We start from the raw sequence: 27484 nt of genomic DNA on the forward strand, positions 1-27484 counted from the left end.
ATTTTTTCCTAGACTGCCTTTTCAGGTTTTTCAGTCCACCGAGACGCTCATTTTTGCCTAAGTCTCCCTTTCGGGTTTTCAACTTAGCGAGCTTATTTCCTTTTCTTTCTTTAGGCGAAGTATTTCTTGACCATATCGGTATTCACAAACGTGGGAATTCTTCACCATCCATAGTCGTAAGAGTCAAAGCTCCACGTGAGAAGGCTCTTTTGACAATGTATAGACCTTCATAATTGGGAGTCCATTTGCCCCTGGGATATGGTTGAAGAGGTAATATCTTTTTGAGCATGAGATCACCTTCCTTGAATCTTCGAGGTCTGACTTTCTTGTCAAAGACTCTCTTCATTCTTTCTTGGTAAAGCTGACCGTGGCATAATGCGGTCATTCTTTTCTCTTCAATAAGGTTCAATTGATCGTATCTAGCTTGACACCATTCAACTTCTGGTAATTTGGCTTCCATCAGGATCCTTAAGGAGGGATTCTCAACCTCTATCAGGAGTACGGCTTCCATGCCATATACTAAGGAGAAAGGTGTTGCCCCAGTCGAAGTGCAAACTGTAGTACGGTACCCATGCAGAGCAAGAGGGAGCATTTCATGCCAGTCCTTGTAAGTTACAACCATCTTTTGGACAATCTTTTTGATATTCTTGTTAGCTGCTTCTACCGCTCCATTCATCTTAGGATGGTAGGGAGAGGAATTTTGATGCTCAATCTTGAACTCACCATACAACTCTTTCACCATCTGGTTGATTAAATTGGAACCATTATAACTAATGATTCAGTTGGGTACGCCGTGGCGACAGATGAGATTGTTCTTGATAAATATTACTACCACTTGTCGAGTAACATTGGCGTAAGGGGCAGCTTCGACCCATTTGGTAAAGTAATCAATGGCGACCAAGATGAAGCGATGTCCATTTGAAGCCTTAGGTTAAATCATTCCAATCATATCAAGTCCCCACATAGAGAAAGGCCATGGAGAGGAGATAACATTGAGAAGCGTCAGAGGCACATGTATCTTATCAGCATAGATCTGGCACTTGTGGCACTTCTTCACATATCTGTAACAGTCAAATTCCATTGTCACCCAATAGTAACCTGCTCTCAGTATCTTTCTTGTCTTTGCATGTCCGTTGGCATGAGTGCCAAAAGATCCTTCATAAATTTCTTGCAATAATTTGTTTGCTTCGTGTCTATCCACGCATCTGAGCAATACCTTATCAAAATTCGTTTTGTAGAGAACATCTCCAGTTAGGAAGAAATCACCAGACAATCTTCTCAAAATCCTTCTGTCTTTGCTAGATGCCCCAGGTGGGTACTCTTGTTTCTGTAAGAAGATTTTGATGTCATAAAACCACGACTTGTCATCTGTGACAACTTCAACAACGAATACATAAGCCAGCTTGTTCAAGTGCGTGATTGTAATTTGAGGAGCTTTGTTTGGAGACTTCACTTAATAAATGGAAGCTAGAGTTGCCAATGCATCTTCCATTTGATTTTTCTCAAGAGGTATGTGATGGAATTCAACTTTGTTAAAGAAGATTAACAGTCTTCGGGCATAATCTCTGTAAGGAATTAAACCAGGATGACAGGTTTCCCATTCTCCTTTGATCTGATTAATGACTAGAGCAGAATCTCCATATACATCCAGAATCTTGATTCTAAGATCAATGGCTTCTTCTAGTCCCATGATACAAGCTTTGTACTTTGCCATATTGTTGGTGCAGACGAACATCAGTCTTGCATTGAACGGTACATGAGTACCTTATGGCATAACAATGACTGCCCCAATTCCTCTACCATAAGCATTAACAGCTCGATCAAATATTAAACCCCACCGGGACTCAGGATCAGGTCCTTCTCCATGTAAAGGTTCTTCATAATCTTTTAATTGTAAATACATGATCTCTTCATCTTTGGAAATCGTCTTGTAAATATTGATCATCATCAATAGGTTAGGAGGCCAAATGATCGGCTAAAACACTTCCTTTGATGGCTTCTTGGGCTCGATATTGGATGTCGTACTCTGATAACAACATCTGCCAGCGGACAATTCTTCCAGCCAACGCAAGCTTTTCAAAAAATTATTTGATTGGATCTATTTAGGATATGAGATGTGTCGTATGGGTAAACATGTACTGCCTTAGCCGGCAAGCAGCCCATACAAGAGGGTAACAAGTTTTCTCGATTAGTGAATATCTTATTTCACAGTCAGTATACTTTTTGCTCAAGTAATAAATGGCATACTCTTTTCGACCACACTCGTCTTGTTGACCCAGGACACATCCCATAGAATCTTTAAGTACGGTCAAATACATGATCAAAGGTTTTCCTTCCACGGGAGGGCTTAAGATCGGAGGTTCTAGCAGGTATTCTTTGATATCCTCAAAAGCTTTATGACATTCTTCTGTCCATTTACACTCTTGGTCTTTGCGGAGAAGCATAACGATTGGTCCACAAGTTGCAGTCATGTGAGAGATAAATCTAGAGATGTAATTCAATTGTCCAAGAAATCCTCTGACTTGTTTTTCTATTTTTGGAGGAGGCATTTATTGAATGGCTTTGACTTTGTTGGGGTCAACCTCAATACCTCTTTGGTTGACGATGAAACCTAGTAGCTTTCAAGAGCGGACACCAAATATGCATTTACTTGGGTTCAGACGCAGCTTGTATTTTCTCAAACGTTGGAACAACTTTAGTAGGCGCCCCACATGTTCTTCCTCTAACACAGACTTGGCAATCATGTCATCCACATAAACTTCAATTTCTTTGTGAATCATATCATGGAAGAGAGTCGTCATGGCTCTTTGATAAGTTGCTCCAACATTCTTTAGACCAAATGGCATCAAACGGTAACAAAACGTGCCCCATGGTGTGATAAAAGCTGTTTTTCCATGTCTTCAGGTTCCATGATGATTTGATTGTAACTTGAGAATCCATCCATAAATGAGAAGACTTTAAACTTAGTAGTGCTATCCACCAGCATGTCAATGTGGGGTAGCGGGAAATAATCTTTTGGACTTGTTCTATTTAAGTCTCTATAATCAACATACATTATGACTTTTCCATCCTTCTTGGGAACGGGCACTATGTTGGCCAACCATTAAGGATATTCTGATGTGACCAGGAAACCAGCGCTGATTTACTTTTGTACCTCTTCTTTGATCTCGTCTTCCATATCAGGGTGAGTTTTTCTCAACTTTTGCTTGACAGGTGAACATTATGGTTTTAATGGTAGTGTGTGCTCTACAATGGTGGTATCTAACCCTTGCATATCTTGATAGCTCCAAGCAAAGATATCCACATATTCTTTCAACAAATTAACTATTTTCTCTTTAACGCTTGTTTCTAACAATGCCCCAATTTGCACTTCTCTTTTCTCTTCTTCAGTACCTAAATTGATTACTTCCAAAGGCTCTTTGTGCGGCTCAATTATCTTTCCCTCGTGCTCAAGTAGACGGGTGATATCTTCAGGGATCTCTTCACTTTTCTCTTCTTTAGCTTCGTACACAGGTTATTCAAAGTTGGGAGAGGGCCTAGGATCATTGTTTTCAACGGGTTTATCAAGAGATAATTTGCACATGATTTATGTTTTTCTTTTTAGGAACAGATAAATGAACATGTGTATGTGCAAATTTTGAAAAACAATTTTGATTGATTTTATGGGTTTTTTAGATGGTACCATTTTCAGAAAAAGATGAATGATAAACAAAAGGGAAGTAAAAAATTTATTTTTATTAATGATTTGGAACAAAGCCATACATAAGCTTACTTTTGTCTTGGGAATAACAAAAGGAATTAATTTAAACAGCCCGACTCATTACTCTTTCGCCTTGGGCAGAGCGAAAGGTTTTTTTTAAAAGACAAAAAATTACTTAGACTCATGAAAAGTCTCATGCAGAGTCTTGTTGCACCTTCCATACTCAGATTCTTTTCCTTTTAATTTCTTGGATGTGAATCCTAGACTACTTTTGTTTTTGTTGGTGGGAAGTTCACTAACTTGCCCCCAGCCTTGGGCAACCACTTGTTAGGCATCTTTCCAGGATGAAATAGACGCACCAGCTTTCTTTCCGTATTTAGGATTAACAATTTCCAAAGCTTGGAATTAAGCTTCAAATTCTTCAATATTTGGGATAGAAGATAAATGACTTACAAACATAGTTTGTTCTCCATAAACAGTGATCAACTTGTCTCTTACAGCAAACCTCAGCATTTGGTGGAGAGTGGAGGTGACAGCTGTAAGCGGTGATATCAAAATCATGAGGTCCGATGCGGATAGGGAGATCAATCTCTCCAATCATAGTGCATTTTGAACCATCAAAAGCTTTCACAACAATTCTATTCAACCATATGGTTGCCCCTTGATATGAAAGTCTTACTAAGGAGCTTTTGGGCATGACATTCAAGGATGAACCAGTATCTACATTCGTCAGGGTATCTTCTCCATATTTCATGAGATGTGTAGGGCATGATTATGCTCTAGTCCTTCCGAGCGAAGTTCTTCTTTACTAAAGCTCAATACATTATTGATGGTGATGTTGGAAACAACATTATCAAACTGCTCAAGGGTTGCATCTTATTCAATGTAGGCTTGTTTCAAAACTTTCATTAGTGCATTCCGGTGAGCTATTGAGTGTTCTAATAAGGCCAACAGGTATATCTTTGATTGTGTCTGAAGGAGTTGGTTAACCACCTTGTAGTCACTCTTCTTGATTAGGTTCAAAAATTCTTCCGCATCATCATCTTTAGTTTCAAAGACGGGTTTAGGGATAACAGGCTCTTCCCTAGGCACATCCTTCTGAGGAGGAATTTGTACAGACAAATTACTTCTTGGCTTAGGAGGAATTGGTGCAAACAAACGACCACTTCGAGTCATACGGCTTACATCGGCAATGTTTACAACAGTTGACTCAGGTCCAGAACTAACTTCTTCTCCCCCTGTTATGATGGTAGCACCATATCTCCAAGGAACAGTAGTATTGAGTCGTAAGAAAATGGCTTTGAAATTTGAATTGTGAGGGGAATGGCAGTCATGTTTTGAATATCATAGGATATTTCCACCACTTCGTGGACCGGGAACTCAGCAGTCACCACATTAATATCATCATCTCTTACAGAAAAAATTCTACAGGCATTATGATTATGTTGAAAGAAAGCCAACCGACATAGCCTTATGTTGAAAGAAAGCCAACCGACATATCCCATATTTGGTACCTCCCAGGGCATCCATGCACCATGTTAATAGAATGAGTTTCTTTACTTTTTTTCCTTCTTGATATACTGATGATTCCTCTATCCTACAGCTTTTGAAGATCATTGATCACAGTTTCACACCCTTGAATGTAGTATAAAACAAATTGAGCAAGCACTGTAATTGTGAGGAGGAAAACATTTATGTCCACAGAATACAATGTGCATATGTACCAAAGATCGAGTTGACTCACGAATATCATGTAGGTATTCATAACCGAATTGAGTCTGGATTGCATTGATAGTCCCATGGTTAGGCAGTGGATTACTTTGAACATTAGGATTAACATCCTTGAAGGTGAGCATGTAGCTTCAGACCAGTTTCCAAAATTGTTACTTTCTATGAGAGGGTAACAATTTTCCAAAGTATGACCAGGAGCATTCTTTTGAAAAGCACAGCGAGCATTTGCCTTGTACCAAAATGGAGGATTAGCAGGAGGAGGAGGATCCCTCAGTTGAACTAGATTCTTTTGAAGTAACAAAAGCAGCAATTTTGTATAAGTCTTCGGAATAGGATCAAAAGGTGGGGCTGAGGCTTCTGCATATTCTGAGGTGGATCTTGGCTAACAACTGGAGTCACAGTAGCAATTTGTTGTGATTGATACCGTCTTTTTCTTCCTCTTGAGATGGCACTAACAGTTTCTTCCTTCTTTTTGGCGAAGTTACTACCAAATCTTTTGACGCCACCACTAGATAGTGATGAACTGGCTTCTTTAATTAGGCGACCTTCTCGGATACCTTCTTCAAGACGCATCCTCATGTTTAACATCTCAGTAAAGTCATTGGGATCGCTTGCTACCATCTTCTCATAATGAAATGCGCTTAGTGTCTTAAGGAACACCTTGGTCATTTCTTTTTCTTCCATTGGTGGAATGATTTGAGCAGGTAGTTCACGCCATCTTTGCGTGTACTCTTTGAAAGATTCTTTGTCTTTGGGACATAGCACGGAGTTAATCTCTGTTCGGTGCCATATCAATGTTGTATTTGTACTGTCTGATGAAAGCTTCACCTAGGTCATAGAAAGTACGGATGTGCGTACTATCCAAACCAATGTACCATTTCAAAGCAGCTCCAGATAAGATATCTTGAAAGTAGTGAATTAACAAGCATTGATCTTCAGTGTGCATAGACATTTTCCTTACATACATAATCAGATGACTATGAGGACAGAATTCCCTCTGTACTTCTCAAATTCTGGGATTATAAACATGGTCGAAACTCTGACATTCGGAACCAAGCATAAGTCATTTACTTCTTGTCCAAATAGATCTTTTCCTCTAAGGGCCTTGATCTCTTTTTGAATTTCCATAAATTGGTCTTCAAATTCTTCCAATCTTCCCATACCTTCAGAAGGAGCACCATGGAATATATGTTCGTTGTGAAGCGGAACAGTGTTTACAACGGCAGGAGTATCAGTCATAATAGCTTGAGGAATTGTTGTCTGTGGAACATGAATCTGTTTTCCAACCAATTGGAAATCCATATTTATCCCATATGGTCTAGTGGTTGTAGGATTCGTCACATGAATTATAGGAACTGCAAGAATCTTAGCAGTCTCTATCTCGGAGATCACTGTAGTCTGAGCCTGGGTTAGTGGTTGATTCTAAGCAGGCACCAAGTCTTGAACCATAAAAGTTAATCTTTCAATACCGGAGCATAGGACATCAACTTCAAGACTGGGGACTTGAACCATGAAAGTGTTTATGACTTTCTTTCCACTCGAAGTACCATTTTCTTTTGATAGCATACAATAGGACAAGGGACAACCAAGTCATAAACACTTTCAAGCGTTAAAAGGTAGAAACAAAGAAAGAAAACTAGTAAACATCCAAGAGTGATCACCAAAGCTTAGTGAGAAGTATCCATATTATCTTGAGTCTTCTTCTTCTATAGCCCGACCTTCTCTAGCTTCTCAATAATACTCTTCCATCCAGCTTCTTTTGGAGAGAGATCTTCTTCTTTTTGCTCCCTTTTCTTCTCTCTTTCATATTTGGCAATAGTAGCATCCTTAGCTATGAGCCAAGTGTCTTGAAGGAATAGTTGATCATTCTTTTCTTTCAACACTTCTTCATAGGATTCTTCCAACATTCCTAATTCAGCATCAGAATACTCAAATTTCTTCTTCCAATGGTCTCTTGATTTCTTCATTTTTATTAGAGCTTCTTGGAGGCTTTCAATTATTAAAGGAACTACAATGGGTGGAACATACCCTTAATTGGGGGTGCAGATGTTCCAGGGAGAATAGGCATTCTCGTTTCAGCAGCTCTGGTAGTGACCCAACTATCAAAGGGTTCAGGAGAGAGATCCCCTTTGGACTTCCAATCTTTGATTTCTCTTCTATTGCTTGGATGCCAAGCATTAGCAATCCTCTCTCTAAACTCTTTATTCTCAACTCTTTCTCCTAGAAAAAACCCATCCAATAAACCGTTCCTTGGTCTTTTGTCCATAGGAAACCCAAATTGACAACGAACTAACACAGGGCTATATCTGATCACTCCTTTTGTACCAATGAGGGGCACATTAGGGAAATCACCACAGCAGTCCAAAGTCTTCATTCTACAGAAGTGATTGTTTGTCCAAACAATCTCAAAGTTAGTGATAGTCATGATCTTGTGCGACCATTTCAATCCTTCTTTTTGGCTCCAGAATTCAGAGGTGTCAGGAAGATGAGATATGTACCACTTGTATAGAAAAGGAGTATAACAGGTAACCATTCCCATTCCATAGGAATTTCTGAGATGAATGGAATAGTAAGTGTCCCCAAGTAAGGTAGGAACAAGATTCTTCTTCATAAAGATCTTGATGGCATTCATATCAACACATTTTTTAATGTTAGGGAACAAGAACAGTTCATATACCAACAAGGCAAAAATAACTTCAAAGTCTTCTTCCTTTCTTTCTTGTGACAAGCTGGGAGCTTTCTCAATTAAGAACTCAGCAGGTAGTCCAGGTAATCCTCCTTTAGTAACCATGTTATTTTCAATTTCTCCCTTTCTTAAATGAGTAGACTTTGAAATTTCACAAGGCCTGGGATCTTTTTCTAAACCGGTGAAAGGAACTCTTCCAATAATAGGTAGCCCAATGATGCTTGAATACTTCTCCAAGGTAGGCAAAAGTTGATAATCAAGGAAAGTGAAGCAATGATACAATGAGTCATAGAAATGGATCAAAGTGGAGAGGATTCCTTTTTCATATTGGTTCTGAGGAGATACAACCATCTTCCATACTTGATACAAAACTTGTCTTAATCAACAATCAAAGATCCTAGCTTTCTTAATTCTTCCACCTCTAAACTCTTGAAAGCATATTTCTTGGTTTTTCTTCTTTCAGGTTCCATCCCTATAATGTCTACAAAACAAAAAGTTTCTTTTAATTCCTTGAAAGATATTATGTTTTTAGATGCATGGATGAATGAATGCAAACATAGCCAAAACATGGGCTTGAGGGTTCAAAGTCACGAGCATGGAGCCAAAGGTGTACCCATCCCAAAGGTGTGTACTATGGTTATTTTGTACCTGTAGATTGAGGTTCTATTGTTTCCCAGACTCAAGCAGCCCAACTAGGAGATTGTAAACTTTGTATCAACATACTCATTTCAACAAAATCCAAGAGAACCTCATTTGAGCATAGCCTCGTGTAACAACTATTCTGAAAATGAATCAGACATAGTTTCCACACTACATCTTAATGGCAAGATTTGTTAAGGGTTTCTAGGTCCCCAGCTTCTACAGCCTAGTTGAATGCAACGATGTATTCCCAACTACATGGTCAACAAAGTTACTTCCAAAGAGGCCTCCACTGAGCGATGGATCTCAAATTGACTTCTTTGGGATTACTCCATCGAGATCAAAATGACTATACCAGTTTCCTATAATAAGTGTACACTCTAAATCCGGGTTAGGATTTGTCTTACAACAAGGGGCATGACTCCCTTTCCCAATACAACCCAATAAAATAAGAAGTATACACATAGGAAAGTAAAAGACACAAATAAAAGGTTATGTACAAAAATAAAAATACTAACAAAAGATAACAATAAAACAAAGATTGGGTCAACCCTTCTAAAGATACACCAATAGTTTGATCAATATCCCCAGCAAGGTCGCTATTTTTCTGTAGCGGTGAAATTGGTGAGACTAGAGTCATGGGAAGACTTAGCTCATTTTAAACAGAGTCGCCACCGTGCTTTATTGTTTCCAAAAATGAATAGATGAAAGAGCGAATAAAACCCACAGAAGTTTTTAAAATCGAAACTAATAAACTTATTAGAGTTCTGGCTACGGAGGGTTTGTTATACAAGGGGAAGGTTTTAAGAACCCCTCATATCCATGGTACTCCATGGGAACCTCTTTGTTTTTGTGTTATTTTCTTTTGTTTATAAATAACCTTTTAGTGAAAATCCTATGTGAAAAAATTGTTTGAACCAGAGGGTGGGGATGGGAAGAGAAGTTTTTGAAAGTGAGCTCGATAAGATACCGCATGTTAGGCCTACATACACCTTAGGTGCAATAGGGAAGTCAGAGCTTGTGTAGTTCCTCTTTTAAAAAGGAAAAAAAGGGGGCCAAAGTGGCCAAAATCCTTTTGGGTGTGAGCTTTAAAATACTCACAATTTTTTAAAAAAGGGTTAAACTTTAAAATACTTAACAAGTTTAAAAGAAGATTAGGCTTTAAAATACCTAATAAGTTTAAAAGGTTAAGCTTTAAAATACTTAACAATTTTGGAAAAGGAATTAGGCTTTAAAATACCTAATAAGTTTTAAAAAGTTGAGCTATAAAATACTTAACAAATTTTAAAACAAATCAAAGAAGGACCAAACCTTAAAATACAAGGTCAATGGGTTAAGAGAAGTTTCACCGGGAATAATTCATCTCTTAGAACCAAGGTTTAAGAAATAGATCAATGGATCAAGAATAGTTTCACCTGAAATAATTCTATTCTTAATACCAAGGTTTCAAAACAAAAGGGTTTTGGCTAAGCTTTAATAATACTAAACCATTAACAAGTGAAAAGCTTTAAAATACTTAACACAAAAATAAAATAGATTGGAAAAGAATTTAAGTACCTTGACAATTAACAATATCATTTTCATCCTTTGGATAAAACATCAAGCTTAAACAATTAACAATAAATACCTCATGTATATATAAGAACACACAAGTGAGTGTTAACAAGCAAGTTATGAATGTATCTAAACCATTGGATTCAAATCATGTATGAATTATGGATGATTATTGTGATTATTAAACATGGGGTTAGATAAACAAAATATAACAGTAAGTACAAATAACATAGACATAAAATCAACAAGTATATGTACAAGACAAGGTTTAACATTTAAGTACAAAGCATGGATTAAAATCAACAAGTATGTATAAGCACAAATAAACATGGATAAGCAAAGATCAACATGTTGCGAATGTTTTGGTTAGGGTTTTAAACCTAAAGGGTTTTTTTCAAACTAGGGTTTTAGAAATTAAGATTTTGGAACATACACCTAAACCTAATTAATTTTTAATTGTTAAATACCAAATTCTTTAAGAGAATTGGCCTAAGGGTACATGAGTAAGTCAATGGTATTCTAACCTACCCCTAAACTGGTATTTATAAAAATATACGAAGTTACTTTAGAAAAATATTCAAAGTGTAACATATTTTTGTTGATTTTTTCACATATTAAAGACTTATTTTTTGAGTAATTTTAAAATGATGATAAAATAAATATTTTTGTGATTTTAAATGGTGACAAGAAAATAGACAAGTTAAATGACACATAGGAAAAAGAAAAACTCAAAAATACACATTTTTTAATTTGTTATGATTTTTTGAAGATGAGAGAAAAAGCTAAAAGAGAGTGATAAAAAAAATAAAGGGAGTGTGGCCACTAGGGCTTGAACACACACACATAGGCTCAATGCATAAAACCTTAGCCAAATCAACCACACGCACATGGTGACAAAAGGATAGACTCAGTTCAAAATATATTAAGTTTGGAAAAATCACAAAATAATACAAAAAAAGTCTGGGGCGAGGGGGATTCGAACCCCAGACTTTGTGGTCATGATATGTGGGAAGCGCTTTTCCAATTGAGCTGTAACGATGTAGTCGTTCGTAACTCAACTCTAATTCAATATATTTTAAAATAGCGCGCCATTTTCAAATTTTAAAAACTCAGAAGATCTTCATCTTCTTCCTCGCGACCAACAACAACACAACAGTGGTTGATTTTTGAAATTCCTCAAAACTTAATCATTTTGTACAAAATAATAGTCTAATATGCTCTGATTTTTATCACAAAATTCTATTTCCTCTTGGAAGAGAAAAAGTTATGGTGAGTTAGTTATGGAAATGATGTTCTAGTAGATGTTAAACTTATAAATAGAACGGTTGTAACCTAGTTTTAGGTGGAACTAATATTTTGTGTTTTAGGGTTATAGGAGTCCTTATTTGTGTTGTAAGTTCCATATGTGTGCATTCACAAACCTGTAGGTGGTGAATGCTGTGTGATTTTCGAAGCTGTTAAGCAAGGAGAGTATTTCATCCTCATAAGCTTTTGAGCATTTAGGATTGTGTGTCTTGGAAGAGTATCTTCTGTTTTTATTGTTTGTGTTATTTTGTCACATGATGTTATGATTGAAAGGATTTGAGGAGGGCCTCATACCTAGGTGAGTCTTATGTAGAAGTCATAGGAAGGGTAGTGATTAAGTGATGAGTTGTAAATGGAGGAGTTTAACTCTGAATTGATACTAACAAATATTGGTTTCCCCCTGGCTTGGTAGCCCCTAAAGTAGGATGGTGGTTTCTGAACTGGGTAAACTTATCGACGTGTTATTTACTTTCTCCATTATTCTATCGCTTCTAGCAACTTGTTCATAAATGTTAAGTGCTCAGATATTGTGTCTTTGACATCTCATTCGACATCCCATATTTGATACCAGAATTTCAATTTCCATATAAAATTTTAGCTAAAATCAATGTCCCATAGAAAAATCCCCTTTTGAAAAGAATTTTTTATCAACTTTTATTTCTTGTTTTGTAGGAAATATTTAACTCTAACTTTAATAGCTGTTTTGATCCTGCTGTACCACCTTGTATAAAATAATTTCTAAAATCATTGCAAAAAGGATGGGAAAGGTCCTTAATAGTATTATAGATGCTAGTCAGGCTGCATTTGTCTTTGGAAATCATTTGTAGGATCATGTTCTTCTGGATAATGATTAGTGAGGGCTTATAGCACCAAGGGAGGCCCCCCTCGTTCTACGATTCCAATGATTATCAAGAAAGCATATGATAGTGTGAAATGGAGAGCTATTGAAGATATTCTGGATGAATTAAATTTTTCAAACAATTTCATTAGATGGATAATGCTTATGGTGAAACTATTTCATATAGGTACAACGTCAATAACATGATTCCTGCCAATGTCCAATCCAAGAGGGGCTTGAGATAAGGGGACCCCTTCTCCACCCTCCTCTTAGTTATAATTATGGAATACTTGCATAGAACACTACAAAAGATTGGGGAAAAATCTAATTTCAACTACCACTCTAAGTGTGACAAGTTGAGGATCATCAACCTATGCTTTGCTAATGACCTCCTCTTATTCTCAAGAGGAGATAGTGGCTCTGTATATATGGTCATGAATGTTTTCCAGGACTTTGCATCCACAACAAGTCTAGCTCTAAACCCTTCCAAATGTAGAGCATACTTTGGGAATATAGAGACCACCAAGAAAAGCAATATCTCGGGACTCACTGAGTTTGAGGAGGTAGTATTACCTTTAAGATACCTTGCAATTCCACTCACAAGAAAGAGGTTAACTATCCATAATTGTCTAGAATTGGTTGAAAAGATTGTCCATAGCATTAAGCATGGGACCTCGAGACTGTTGAGCTTTGTTGGTAAAATGCAGGTTATCCAAAGTGTGTTTTTTCCCTATCAGTAACGTCTAGCTTCGGAGTCTTCCTTTGCCAAAGTGGATTCTCAATAAACTCGAAGCTGTTTTCAGATCCTTCATATGGGAGGGAAGTGATAAAATTACTCATAAATCTCCTGTTACTTGGAAATATGTGTATCATTCCAAAAAGAATGGTGGGTTGCAGTTCATAACTTTATAGAGCTGGAGCAAGGTCTGTATTGCTAAGAACGTTTGGAATCTGAATAAAAAAGCGGACAACCTTTATATAAGTTGCATACATACCTACTACATAAAAGGTGAAGATCTTACTCAAATCCCCTTTAGACACTTTGCATCATGGATCCTAAAGAAAATTTTGAGAAGCAGGGAGGATCTTTGTAGTCTGCAGGTTTGGAACAACTTGATGCATCAAAAAATTTTCTCCACTAAAGCTTTGTATAATGCTATTGCTGGTATTAACCAAGATGTGAACTGGTGGAGTGTGATATGTGGGAATGTACCACGTCCCTGTAATAAACATATATTGTGGTGGCATACCATACGAACTTGCAAACGAAGGAGAGATTACATCGATTTGGTATGTTAGCGGAAGATTAGTGCAATTTTTGTGGGGAGTGTGAAACGGTTGACAACCTGTTCTCTATCTTTTGCAATATCGACAAAATTTGGAGAAATCTGGTAGCTTAGCTTCATGTTAACCACAGGCCCAGGGCATGGAATGAAAAGAGAAATTGGATCATGGGCTTGTTTGGGAAAAAGAGGGCTCTGACCATAATTAGCCAATGTGCCATTACGGAAACGATTAAGGAATGTTGGAAATACTAGAACCAGTCTTGCTTTGGCGAGAAGTGTAACATCCCAAATTCTACCCGAAAATATAATGCAGAAATTAGAGTATTTTAAAAACTATCAACAAGCATTTGGGATATCATATTTACTTCATATAAGTAACACATAATCAGATACGCATCACTTCAATATCAGAGGATCACAAACAACTTATAGCATCTCTAAGAACAAACCAAATTTTATTTAATATGCAGCGGAATGATAACATTCGACTTTATAAACAAATCATCTTTATTCAATCAGAAACAACTTTAAAACATCATAGTGCTTCTCATTATTCAACTTAGAAATCAACAACTTATATATTAACTACATGAAGCAACAAAATAAACATCCCCCCGAGTGCTACGTATCAGAGAGACACACCAACTGGACTCGATGAAGCTACAAACTTCCATAACTATACTTGAGTACCTGCCTATTTCCCATGGTAGGAGAAACATCAGCAGAAGGGGTGAGATATCAAACAGTATAAAAGAATGCATGATAATACTTATAGTAAGATAATATCATACACTATTCACCACTTCTCATCTCAAAGCAACTTGCATCACAACAACAATGTTAATAATCAATCATAATAACATATTCAAATTCACAACTAAATCATCCAGAACTACAACATTTCCTTCATAATCACAACGAGAATCAACGTAACTATCATCAAGACAAACATCAACAAAACATAGCAATGAATTCACAACCATGAATCCAACTTAAATAACAACATAATCAACTTAATCCAACTTAAACAACAACATAATCAACTTAATACAACTTAGACAACAACATAATCAATTTAACATAAAAATCATTCATCAACACAGCAACTCGATATATGACTCATTATACAACTCAAACTATGAAAATTTATGTGGTACCATTCGGAGTAAACTTCTAACTTAGAACAATGTCAGTAATTCCGAGTCATAAGGTAAATCCTTCAACTTAGAACGTGTCAATCCAAGCCAACTTTAATGAGCATTAGCTCAAACTTAGAACATTGCCAATCCAAGCCAACTTTAATGTTATGCTATGTGACAACATATAACAACAACAATTCAACAATGAAACAACGACATAACAACAACATAACAACGGTCACATATCAACAATCACACCGTTCAACTTTAGCCAAACACAACTTAACAAAGAGATTATCAAGTTCAACAACAAATTCACAACAACGCAATAACAACAACAACACACAACAAACAACAACTTATAATATGCATCAATGGCATCAACTTAGATCAACATTGGTCATACGACTTATAACTCAAGCATGTCCATAAATCGGGACAATTCAACTTATTCAACATTGGCCATAGGCCTACCATTTCATCAACGCATCAACAACAAGTTATAATAAACACAGCTCAGCAATAACAACATATTTAACTTCACAATACATCATCATCATATAAGTATCATCATATAATCATCCTCGTCATAACAACAACTATTCGTCATAAAGAGCATACATCATGTTATTTCAAACATAATCATTTCCAACTATACAACAACATTCACTTCATGCTTATCCACATAATACAACCTATTAACTTTGACCATAGGGTCTACAACAATAACAACAAATTCAACATACTAAAAACAAACATAATTACATGTTATCCACAAGTCATCAATATATAACGCACGCAAACATGATTACATGTTATCAACAATTCATCATATAGCTCGCACAAACATAATTACATGTTATCGATAATTCATTCAAAACATGATTAGAGTCAACTTCACGAGAATCTAACATAAACCCTAACATTTTCAATTCCACAACTAAACCCATTATTTTACCATCAATGGTTTACCCACAACAAGAACAACAATTTAATGCACATTAATTATCAATTTCACACAACTTATCATATTTATATCATCACATTCCAACAAACCATGAAATACCTAAAATTGCACATAGCAGAACAAGGATATCCAGTATAGAATCTACCCCTAATAACATACTATCATACAACCCTTTATCATGAAAGAACCCCGCTCTTACCTTGGTAAATTTGGACTCTTTCACCATAGCTCTAAGCTTTTCTCCAAAAGAAATCCTTCCTAACAACATTTGGAGACACACCTAAAAACCAGTTCGAAAATCGGCTTATCAGACAAACTTAAAACCCTCAAAATGAAAATCTCTTTAGTCAGAACTTACCTTTACGAGTCAGGAACGTTGTGTCCAAGTATCAGAACGATCCAACGGTTGGATTGAGAGATACACCATATTTGCCAAGGTGGTTTTCTGCTGAAACTTGCTGCGAAACTTTAGACTACCTCTCTAATTTTTCTTGTTCCCTCAAGTGCTCTTCCCTTTGAGTTTTTCTCTCTTCTATTTCTTCTTTCTCCCCCAAAATGAGTTATGATTCTTCAACCGTAATATCTACTCTTACTATCTCTTATCTTAATGGACTTAACCCATAATCCATTTATTATGTTATATTCTACCACTTAGGCCTAAATCATTAAAACCTCTCTAATTACTTAATTAAGCCAAATAACACGAACCCACACATAATTAAATACTTAAATAATTAATATATCACATAATAACTAAATAAATAAATAATTGTTAACAACATCAAATAATCTAATTACTAAAATAAGGTTACAAGAAGATTGACCATGAAAGTGTTATATCAAGAATCATTGATGCAACAACTTATAGATGTAGGAATGTCCCCAAGTTGAGAAAGAAATTGAGTTATTTATTAGCTTATGGTCTGTTCTAGGTGAGATTCAATTGTTAGACCTTTGGGTCACTTGTGCTTCATTATTTTTTAAATCCAATCAATAAAGTAATTTTGATTAAAAAATAATAATAATAATTAAAATTTCAAAAATATATTTTCATTACATATTTAAATTATATATCATAAAATTAAAGAAAAACGTCTCTATACAATCTTAGCTAAAAAACTTTCCTATAAATAAACGCCTTACAATATCGGAAATTAATTTACTTTTGATTTTTTTTATTTAATTTCATTCATATAAAATTATCTACACAAATATTACTTTAATTTTCATCATATTTTTAAAAAATTTATTACTTTTAATTTTCAATGTTTTTAAGTATGAAAATTTAAGTTTTACTTAAATAGCGCTTACTTTAATATCTAAAAAAATAATTCATTTTAAGAAACTCCTATTTTTATTAACATGATAATGTAACTGTTAAAAGACTGTAACACCCGAATAATATTCATTTAGAATATTACTATTCAAAACGTCATATAAGGTATTAGTATAATCATAGAGTTTATATGACATCCAAAACATATACAATGCATGGTTTCATAACATAGTACATCTACAAAGTGAATATCAAAACAAAATGCTAAACAATCACATCAGAAACATAATAAATGGACAATAAATTTTTCAACTTTTAAGGTCATCTCGCCTCTGTCTTAGTTTTTATTCTCATGCTTGGAGAATTAGAGACATTACAGATATTTTGATAAACTTATATATAATGGCAAATGTCAGATTTAATTGGATAGGCGCGGTATAACATTTCAAGAAGAACATAAATAATTCTCAAATGAGCTGTCGCATGCTCTAGAGCCATTACGATTCCTTGATTTAATTGTCAGAAAATACAAGGTACGAAGGATGAATGAATAAGAAGCGGGTGAAATTCTAATTAAATAAAAGAATAATTTTTTTTATCAAGTTCAATCTTACATCTCAACTATATATGGATATTTAAAAGCTAAATATCCATCATCAATTTATAACTTGATTAGTATAAAATGTTTCAAAATCCTAAATAGTATTCCATATTTTTTTTATCTTAAGCAATACAATAACTAATTTTACAAGATTATATTTCATCGATAGTACTAGAAATATGAATTTTAAAAAGTATAAAAGAAAGAATATTAAATAATTTAAAACATAATAAAGATTAAAGTAAATATATTATTATTTCATAAAAACATTTTTCTTAAAGCAATCTATAATAGAAAAAGGAGAGGTATTTATTTATTAATTTGATGGTTATAATTTTACAGTAACTCTTTCTTAGTTGTTGGCACAACAACAAGACGCAGTATTTGGAGTGTTATAAACACATTTGCCACCGCCTTTAAAACCCTTATCAATGCAAGTTTGATTGCAAGTTGGAGTACTTCCTGCATCTATGCATCCACCAATGCATTTATATCCTGGAGGATCTTGACACTTCACAGATGCTACAATCAAATTAGAGTTAGTTAAATATATGGTTAAGAAATCAAAAAGTTTAAAACTAACATTATTTCGTTACCTGCTGAAAGCAAAACCATAGCAATGCTAAAAATACAAAAAAGAGATAAGCGATCGAAACGAAAAGCCATTGTGTAGAAAAGAGGTCAGCTAATGTATATATGTTTATCTATCTAATCCATCTATATGTATATATATACTCCCTTCCTTCTTTATTTTAAGAAAAAATATTATTTTATAAATTCATTGAATAATTGATATATTGAATTATATAGTCCAATTACATGAATGATTTTAAAAAAATAAATATTTACTTATTATTGAATATAGGGAATACATACTTATAAGGAATTTACCGTTTGCTTATGTTTCATGATAAGAACGCTCTTTATTTTTTTTTTTATTCCAAAATTACAACTTATAACTTTGACTCTCACGTTTTAAGTTTAATATATTCCATATATTACAATTTGTTTATGTAACATGATAAGAATGCTCTTCATTTTCTTAACTTTATTCCTAAAATTTAATTTGACTCTCACCTTTTTAAATTAATCTATTCTATATATAGCTTTATAGAAAATTATTATTACTTTTTAAATTCTATATATACGTATAAATTGTATTAATATATACATTTTAAATTAAATTACTTTTAATTCTTACCTTTCATAATGAAAAATCGTTAATTTAAACCTTATTTAGCTCCTATTTTACTATTTTAGAAAATAATTCTTTTTTGTAAAATTCTATTCTTAATAATAAAATAATGTAACGTTTAAAAAGATATTTCCATTAACTTTTATGATTTTTTTATAATAAAAATGAACAAACCATCTATATAAAATCTTACTTAAAAAAAGTGTCCCCTAGAAATATCTCCTTACAATATTTAAAAATAATTATTTTTAATCATTTTATAATTAATTTTTTTGTATGGTATCTATCAAAATATCATTTTTAATCTCACATTTTAAAATTTAATTACTTTTATTTATGATTGTTGTAGTGAAAGAATCTTCAAATATTAATGAACTTTTATTATTTATTATAAAACTTAAACTATTTTGATTTTAATTTATTATAAAACTTATTATTTTAATAAAATTTAATATTTAATACAATAATAATTTAAATTTTAAAAATTAATGAACTTTTATAGTTATTTGTATTAAAAATGAGAAAACTTTCCAAATAAAATTTTAGCTAAAATCAATGTCCCATAGAAAAATCTCCTTTTGAAAAGAATTTTTTATTTACTTTTAATTCTTATTTTTTGTAGGAAATATTTAACTCTAACATTAATAGCTCTTTTAATCCTGTTGTACCACCTTGTATAAAATAATTTAAAAAATCATGGCAAAAAGGATGGGAAAGCACCTTTATAGTATTATAGATGGTAGTCAGGCTGCATTTGTTTTTGGAAAACATTTGCAGGATCATGTTCTTCGGGCTTATGATTGGTGAGGGCTTATAGCACCAAGGGAGCGCCCCCCCTCGTTTTATGCTTCAAATGAATATTAAGAAAACATATGATAGTATGAAGTGGAGAGCTATTGAAGATATTCTGGCTGAATTAAATTTTCCAAACAAATTCATTAGATGGACAATGCTTATGGTGAAAATTGTTCCATATAGATACAAAGTTAATATTGTGATGTCTACCAATGTCCAATCCAAGAAGGGCTTGAGACAAGGGGACCCCTTATCTCCTCCCCTCTTTGTTATAATTATGGAATACTTGCATAGAACACTACAAAAGATGGGGGAAAAAAATTCTAATTTCAACTACCATTCTAAGTCTAACAAGTTAAGGATCATCAACCTATGCTTTGCTAATGACCTCCTCTTATTCTCAAGAGGAGATAGTGGCTCTATAACTATGGTCATGAATGTTTTGTAGGACTTTGCATCCACAATAATTTTGGCTCTGGACCCTTCCAAATGTTGAGCATACTTTGGGAATATGGAGGCCACTAAGAAAAGTAATATCCTGGTACTCACTGAGTTTGAGGAGGGAGTATTACCTTTTAGATACCTTGTGATTCCAATCAAAAGTAAGAGGTTAACTATCCATTATTGTTTGGAATTGGTTAAAAAGATTTTCTATCACATTAAGCATTAGAGCTCGAGACTGTTGAGCGCTGCTGGTAAAATGCAGCTTATCCAAAGTGTGCTTTTCTCTATCAGTAACTTCTGACTTCAGGGTCTTCCTTTGCCAAAGTGCATTCTCAATAAAATGGAAGTTGTTTTCAGATCCTTCCTATGGGAGGGAAGTGATAAAATTACTCATAAGTCACCTATTTCTTGGAAAGATGTGTGTCATTCCAAATTTCTTCCCTCTGACAGATGTTGTTTTGACTGGTCCAAACAGATCAATGTGCAGAAGTTCCAACGGCCTGGAGGAAAGACAACATTCTTAGACTTGAATGCAGGTTTGGAGAACTTGCCCCTGACATGCTTCACAAAGAGCATCTGATTTGTATTTCAGATTTGGGAGTCCTCTGACCAGATTTAGTTTGTTAATCTGAGAAATATTTCTCAAACTAGCATGTCCTAATCTTCTGTGCCAGACCAATTGCTCTTCAGAAACAGACATAAGGTAAGTCACCTTCTGCTTCTCAAGATCAGAAAGATCAATCTTATAAATGTTGTTCTTTCTCTTGCTTGTAAATAGGATTGAGCCATCCTTCTGACTTACAGCCTTGCAAGACTTTTGATTGAAGATTATGTCATAACCATTGTCACTTAATTGACTTATGTACAATAAGTTATGCGCTAATCCTTCTACAAGAAGTACATTAGTTATGGAAGGAGAGTTACCAATACTTATGGTCCCAAAGCCAATTATCTTGCCCTTCTGATCTCCTCCAAACTTGACTTCTCCACCAGACTTAAGCACCAGGTATTGGAACATAGACCTTCTTCCCGTCATGTGCCGCGAGCACCCAGAGTCCAGGTACCATGACATTTTGGGCTTTGTCTTCTTTGCTGCCAAGGATATCTGCAACAGAAATTATCTTCTCCTTAGGTACCCACAACTTCTTGGGTCCTTTCTTGTTAGGATTCCTCAAGTTCTGATTGAACTTGGGTTTAGCATAATAAACAACAGGAGGAACAACATGATATTCTTTAGGTTTGGCAGCATGATCTTTTCTTGGTTGTGTCACATGCTTCTTAGTGTGTGTAGCATGAAAGCTTTTGGCATGTGAGGTGAGCCTAATATCATGTGAGTGACCATATTTAAACTCATCATACAATGGCTTGTATGTGATTTTCATATCATCTACAAGTTCAAATTTGTGTGGGGTATCACCCTCATAGCCAATGCCATATATCATAGAAGCAAGATGACTTCTGCCAATACTTCGAGATAAAAACTTTCTGAAGCTCGAGTCATATTCTTTCATAAAATGATGGAGGCTAGGAATGGATTTTTCTGATTCAGAAGGAGATCCAATATCTTTGGATAATTTTAAAACTTTTTCCTTCAGTTCAGAATTTTCCACTTCCAGCTTCTTAGTTTCAGAATCAATTAGCTTTTTCAGCTTTTTGTATTTGATTCTAAGATGAGCCTTGAGTTCCAGAAGTTCTGTTAAACTGGAAACTAACTCTTCTCTAGATAGTTCAGAAAATACCTCTTCAAAATCTGATTCTGATGTAGATTCTGATCCATCATCCACTGTGGCCATCAGTGCAAGGTTTTCCTGCTCGCCTTCCGATTCTGATTCTGAATCATCCCATGTTGCCATAAGACCTTTGTTCTTATGAAACTTCTTCTTGGGATTCTCCTTCTAAAGTTTTGGACATTCATTTTTGAAGTGTCGAGGCTCATTGCACTCATAACAAATGACCTTCTTCTTGTCAGATCATCTGCTTCCAGAAGACTCTCCTCTTTCAGGCTTCTTTGAACTTCTGAAGTTCTTGAACTTCCTTTGCTTGCTCTTCCTTAGTTGGTTTACCCCTCTGGAGATCATGGACAGTTCATATTCTTCTTCTGATTCTTCAGCCTGAAAAGCGTTAGTGCATTTTTTATAATTAGATTTTAATGCAATAGACTTACCTTTTTCTGAGGTTCATTAGCATCCAGCTCAATTTAGTGACTCCTCAGAGCACTGATCAATTCTTCAAGAGAGACTTCATTCAGATTCTTGGCAATTTTGAAAGCAGTCACCATAGGACCCCATCTTCTTGGCAAGCTTCTGATGATCTTCTTGACATGATCAGCCCTTGTGTATCCCTTGTCAAGAACTCTTAAACCAGCAGTTAGCGTTTGAAATCTTGAGAACATCTTCTCAATATTTTCATCATCCTCCATCTTGAAGGCTTCATATTTCTGGATCAAGGCAAGAGCTTTAGTCTCCTTGACTTGGGCATTTCCCTCATGAGTCATTTTCAATGATTCATATATGTCATAGGCAGTTTCCCTGTTAAATATCTTCTCATATTCAGCATGAGAGATAGCATTCAGCAAAACAGTCCTACACTTGTGATGATTTTTGAATTGCTTCTTTTGATCATCATTCATCTCTTGTCGTGAAAGCTTTACACCACTAGCTTTCACTGGATATTTGTAACCATCCATCAGAAGATCCCATAAGTCAGCATCTAGACCAAGAAATTAACTTTCAAGTTTATCTTTCCAATATTCAAAGTTTTCACCATCAAATACTGGTGGTCTAGTATAACCATTGTTACCATTTCCATTATGTTGCTCAGTAGAGCCAGATGTAGATGTATGTGTTGGATCTTCACCAGCCATCTTGACTTAAGCGTTTTTGTCTTCCTGAATCTTTCTAAACACGGTTAAGTGCTTGCACCTTAGAACCGGCGCTCTGATGCCAATTGAAGGATAGAAAAACACTTAGAAAGGGGGGGGGGTTGAATTAGTGTAGCTTTAAAACTTATAAGATAAAAACAATTTGCACAATGATTTTTATCCTGGTTCGTTGTTAACTAAACTACTCCAGTCCACCCCCTTGGAGTGATTTACCTCACCCGAGGATTTAATCGACTAATCACACAAGATTACAATGGTTTTCCACTTAGATAACCTCTAAGTCTTCTAGAGTATTCTGATCACAACCTGATCACTCTAGGAACACAATGCTTAGATACCCTCTAAGACTTTCTAGAGAATCCGATCACAACTTGATCTCCTCTAGTTCTTACAAATTAATGTAAACAAATTCTTATAAGAGTTACAATGCTTCTTAATAAGCTATTATCACAACTGTGATTTTTCTCTTAAGTTTAAGCTTAATCTCACTAAGTTATTACAACAGCAATGTAGTGAGGTTGAAGATGAAGTTTGAGAGCTTTTGAATTTGACAGCGTTTCTGTAAGTTTGCGCAAAGTATTATATTCAGCTTCTCATCAGAACTTCTATTTATAGGCGTTTGAGAAGATGACCATTGGGAGCATTTAATGCGTTGCATGATCCATACAGCATTGCATTTAATGTTTCACTCTTTTGTCAACTACCTCGAGCCTTGCTTTCGCTGTGTCTACTGACGTTGCCTTTAATAGCTTCTAATGTTCCTTTTGTCAGTCAGCGTAGCCTACCATCTTGTACTTGCTTCTGATCTGATGTTTGTGTAAACAACGTTTGAATATCATCAGAGTCAAACAGCTTGGTGCAAAGCATCTTCTTGTCTTCTGACCTTGAAGTGCTTCTTAGCGTGATACCATGAGAACTTCAGTGCTTCTGCTTCTGATCTCAAATTCTTCTGATGCTTCCATAGACCATGTTCTGATTCTGCTTGACCATCTTCTGATGTATTGCCAGAGCATGTTCTGATGTTGCATGCCGAACCTTCTGAGTCAGTGCTTCTTGCGCTGATTTTGTGCATACTCTTTATGTGATTCCTGAAATGGAAATAGCATAGTATTAGAGTACCACATTATCTCATACAAAATTCATATACATTGTTATCATCAAAACTAAGAATATTGACCAGAACAAATCTTGTTCTAACACTGTTGAAGAAAGAGTTGAAACTTGTGGAGAATACTGGTAGTAGAAATGTCAGACACAATGTTATGACATTCTACTTCTGGTGTAAGTATTTAATGTAAAGGAGAAAATTTGCTATAGTGAGTGTATTAAAAAAGATAGTTGAACAGATGGTGCGTCTCTTGAAGATATGAAGATGAGTCTTATATTTTCCATTCATCATTTCAAGCTTATTCCTTGAAGAAGCTCAGGCTATCTCAGATAGGGGGAGTAACTTCTTTTGTCAAGAAAATTTTCTTGGTTAAAAATACTTTAACATCATGAAGAAAATGTAACATTTTTGTCAGTTATTTTTCAATGGTTAAATCTAACCATCTGCAACTAGAAACCAAAATTCATTCTCTATACTAATGAGGTAGTTGTATATCTAACAGTCTCAAGGTGTTCAGAATAGCAGAAGTCTATGTCTATGACTAGTGAGTAAGTCGGGAGTCTGTTACTTGGTCAGTAGGATGGTTTGTCTTAATCTTTTTCAGAATCTTGAGCTATGTGCTTAAAGGGAAGAAAAGTGACATTGTCTGACAGGATGTCATGAAATGTTTAAAGACATTAAATAGTCTAAGTCAAACAAGGGAATATGTCTTGAAGTTTATCTACACATCAATGGTCAGTGTAAAGTACAATCAATGTCTATGCATGCATTGGTATCCGAAGATAAATCCTATCAGGAAAAACAGTCAAAAACTGCTTTGGAAAGAGTAATTGCTTTTGGAACTGTTTCCTAATTAACCATTTTACCATTGAACAAGACCAAAGACCATTGTTATTTCCTATAGTCTCCAATGGCTATATAATAGCATCTCCATGGATTACAAAAATCAAACACTCTCAAGATGTCGTTCGTGTGTGTTCTTATGAGTCATGTCTGGTTTTGGTATTGTGATGGGTTGCTATACCAAAACCTCCTTAGAAAAAGAAAAACACGGGTTGGGGATGTCCATGGTCTCTACCATGGGTTTTTCTTCAATAACAACAAAAATGTTCCATTATATACAACCTTCAGTATAAGAATCATTTTCGTTGGGATCTGTGTTCTGAGTTATTAGGACTCGTGGACAATTTTCACTCAAGTCCTCTCTCAGGTTCTAAGCTGGGATTCAGTTTCTGGTTCAAGACTAAGGAAGGGGTCTCTGATTCCACCATTGGTCCTCCAAGACAAAGGTCTTCTCCCATCGTCTTCCTCGAATCCATCAGTGTTACATGAAGGTGTTCCACTGCATATTATGACATCGGTTTACTCTTTGTCATATTATGTCTAAAAAGGGGGAGAGAATGTCATCTTCTGATTTTGCTACTGTATCCTTTGTAGTAGATTGAAAATGTTATGATGTGGTTCAAGTCCTGAAGAACAGAAGGTATTAAAGCCCAATACTAACAATGTAAAATTCTGTTCTTCCTAGTTGTCCTGAAAGTTGAAGTAGCTATGTTTTACTGCATGTTTAATGAATGTTTAGTTTTAGCCAAAATATGCCAAGGGGGGAGATTGTTAGTGCTTTTATTGGCTGATTGGCATCTATATTTGGCTAAAATATAATAGCAGCAAAACATAACTTGTATGTGAATCTTGCAATTATAAAAAGATCAAAACAGGTACAAGCAAGATGTTAGATGGAATGTCATGACATCAACTCATGACATCGCGCCTGCAGAATTGGAAGGAAGATTCAGTTTGTACTCAACAGATACAGGATATTCGTGGAATATTTTGTAATCCTATATGGCGCATATTTAAAGGTCAAAAGAATATTTGAAGAATCAGATCAAAAGATTGAAGATTCAGGGAGAATCAGATCAGAAGATTGAAGATTCAGGAAGAATCAGATCAGAAGATTGAAGATTCAACAGTTTCTAATTTAGGAGATAAATTAGGAAACTTATGATTAAAAGACCTTAATTGTAGAAGAAGATTTCTGCAGATTTGTAACAACAAGGAGTGTTGCGATTTGTAAGCCCAAGTCCAATTGGGATCAGGTTGTAAATAGAAATATTTGTAACCTAGTTTCAAATAGAAAACCTTGTTTAGAAACGATGTAGTCATTAGGGTTTCTATAGGTTGACCACCCAGGTTGTGGGATGACTGCCATGTCCTTCTCGAAACTTGTTGGTAAGAGAAGTGATTGTTCTCACTCGAAACCTGTAGGTAATAGTTGAGTATTGTAATCTTGATTGAAGCTGTGAAGCAAGATCAAGTAATTGTTCTTTTTTTTGTGTAAATAGTTGTTGCAGGGTTGTAACAGTTAGGTATCACTAGGGAGTGAGCAGAGGTTCTCCTTTCTTGGATGGATGTCTGAGATAAAGATTGCATTGGGTAGTGACTAGGTAAACCAGAGGTTGTTTATCTGTAAATCTGAGGTTGTTTTCATAAAATAGTACTACTGGTAGTGAAATATTCTTCCTAGCTTGGTAGCCCCTAGAGTAGGTAGTTAGACCGAACTGGGTTAATAATTAATTGTGTTACTTATCTTCTGCATTGTTTTGTTTGTTTAGTCGTGAATGTTATGACATCGTGTATAACGTCAGGTTCAGAAGTGTTAGTTGTTCCTCTACAGAACCATATAATCTTCATAATTTGGTTATGTGAACTGAACATATGAGATCCTAGGTCTCAATGACTCCTTCTTATGAGTAATCAAAAGTTGGGGGATCTTTCTGTTCTGCCTCTGCTACATTAATAACAGATCATATGTCTTGACATCGTGAATGACATTATGAGTTTGTTATACTGGAATTTTAGAGGCCATATTGGGCTTTCCAAAAAGTTTTAGAACATATCCAAACCATAAAAATGAGAGAGATATGCTTGGTACAAGTTGGTTTATTTCCAAGAAGAGGACAAAACCCTAATTGAAAAAATTTCAACTTTTAAACTAATGGGCCTAAGATTTGGACTTCAAACACAACCATGACCTAAATAAGGACCTTTAAACCCATTTTCATATTTTGTCACTTTTATTTATATTTATTTGAATTTTATCCAATTAAAAGCCAAATAAATTAAATAAAATGCAAGATAAATGAATTGAATCACATGGTTTTGGTTTTAATCATATAAAAGCCCAAAGATCACTCTTAGAAGTCCACAATTTTGTTGGTGCATGGTCACGATATTTTATTTTGTTTATTTTTTATTTTTATTCAATATAAATCAAAATAAATTAGAATAAAATGCTAGAAGATTGGATCCATGTGTTTGATTCTATTTTTTAGCCAA

At 35.0% G+C, this 27484-nt stretch overlaps 1 protein-coding gene across 1 annotated transcript; it reads right to left on the reverse strand.

Annotated features, from left to right (window-relative positions):
- Nucleotides 1-7439: 7439 nt before the first annotated feature.
- Nucleotides 7440-8468, reverse strand: LOC131630871 (uncharacterized). Its single transcript, XM_058901611.1, has one exon. It carries the CDS (start codon nucleotides 8466-8468, stop codon nucleotides 7440-7442), a length of 1029 nt encoding a protein of 342 aa, XP_058757594.1.
- Between the last annotated feature and the right edge of the window lie 19016 nt (nucleotides 8469-27484).

This window comes from Vicia villosa, unplaced genomic scaffold (assembly GCF_029867415.1).
Source record: "Vicia villosa cultivar HV-30 ecotype Madison, WI unplaced genomic scaffold, Vvil1.0 ctg.000746F_1_1, whole genome shotgun sequence".
NCBI classification, from domain to species: domain Eukaryota; kingdom Viridiplantae; phylum Streptophyta; class Magnoliopsida; order Fabales; family Fabaceae; genus Vicia; species Vicia villosa.

Bases quoted from the DNA above. Each gene is read 5' to 3' on its own strand.
- LOC131630871 (XM_058901611.1), bottom strand. From the start codon at position 8,468: ATGGTTGTATCTCCTCAGAACCAATATGAAAAAGGAATCCTCTCCACT.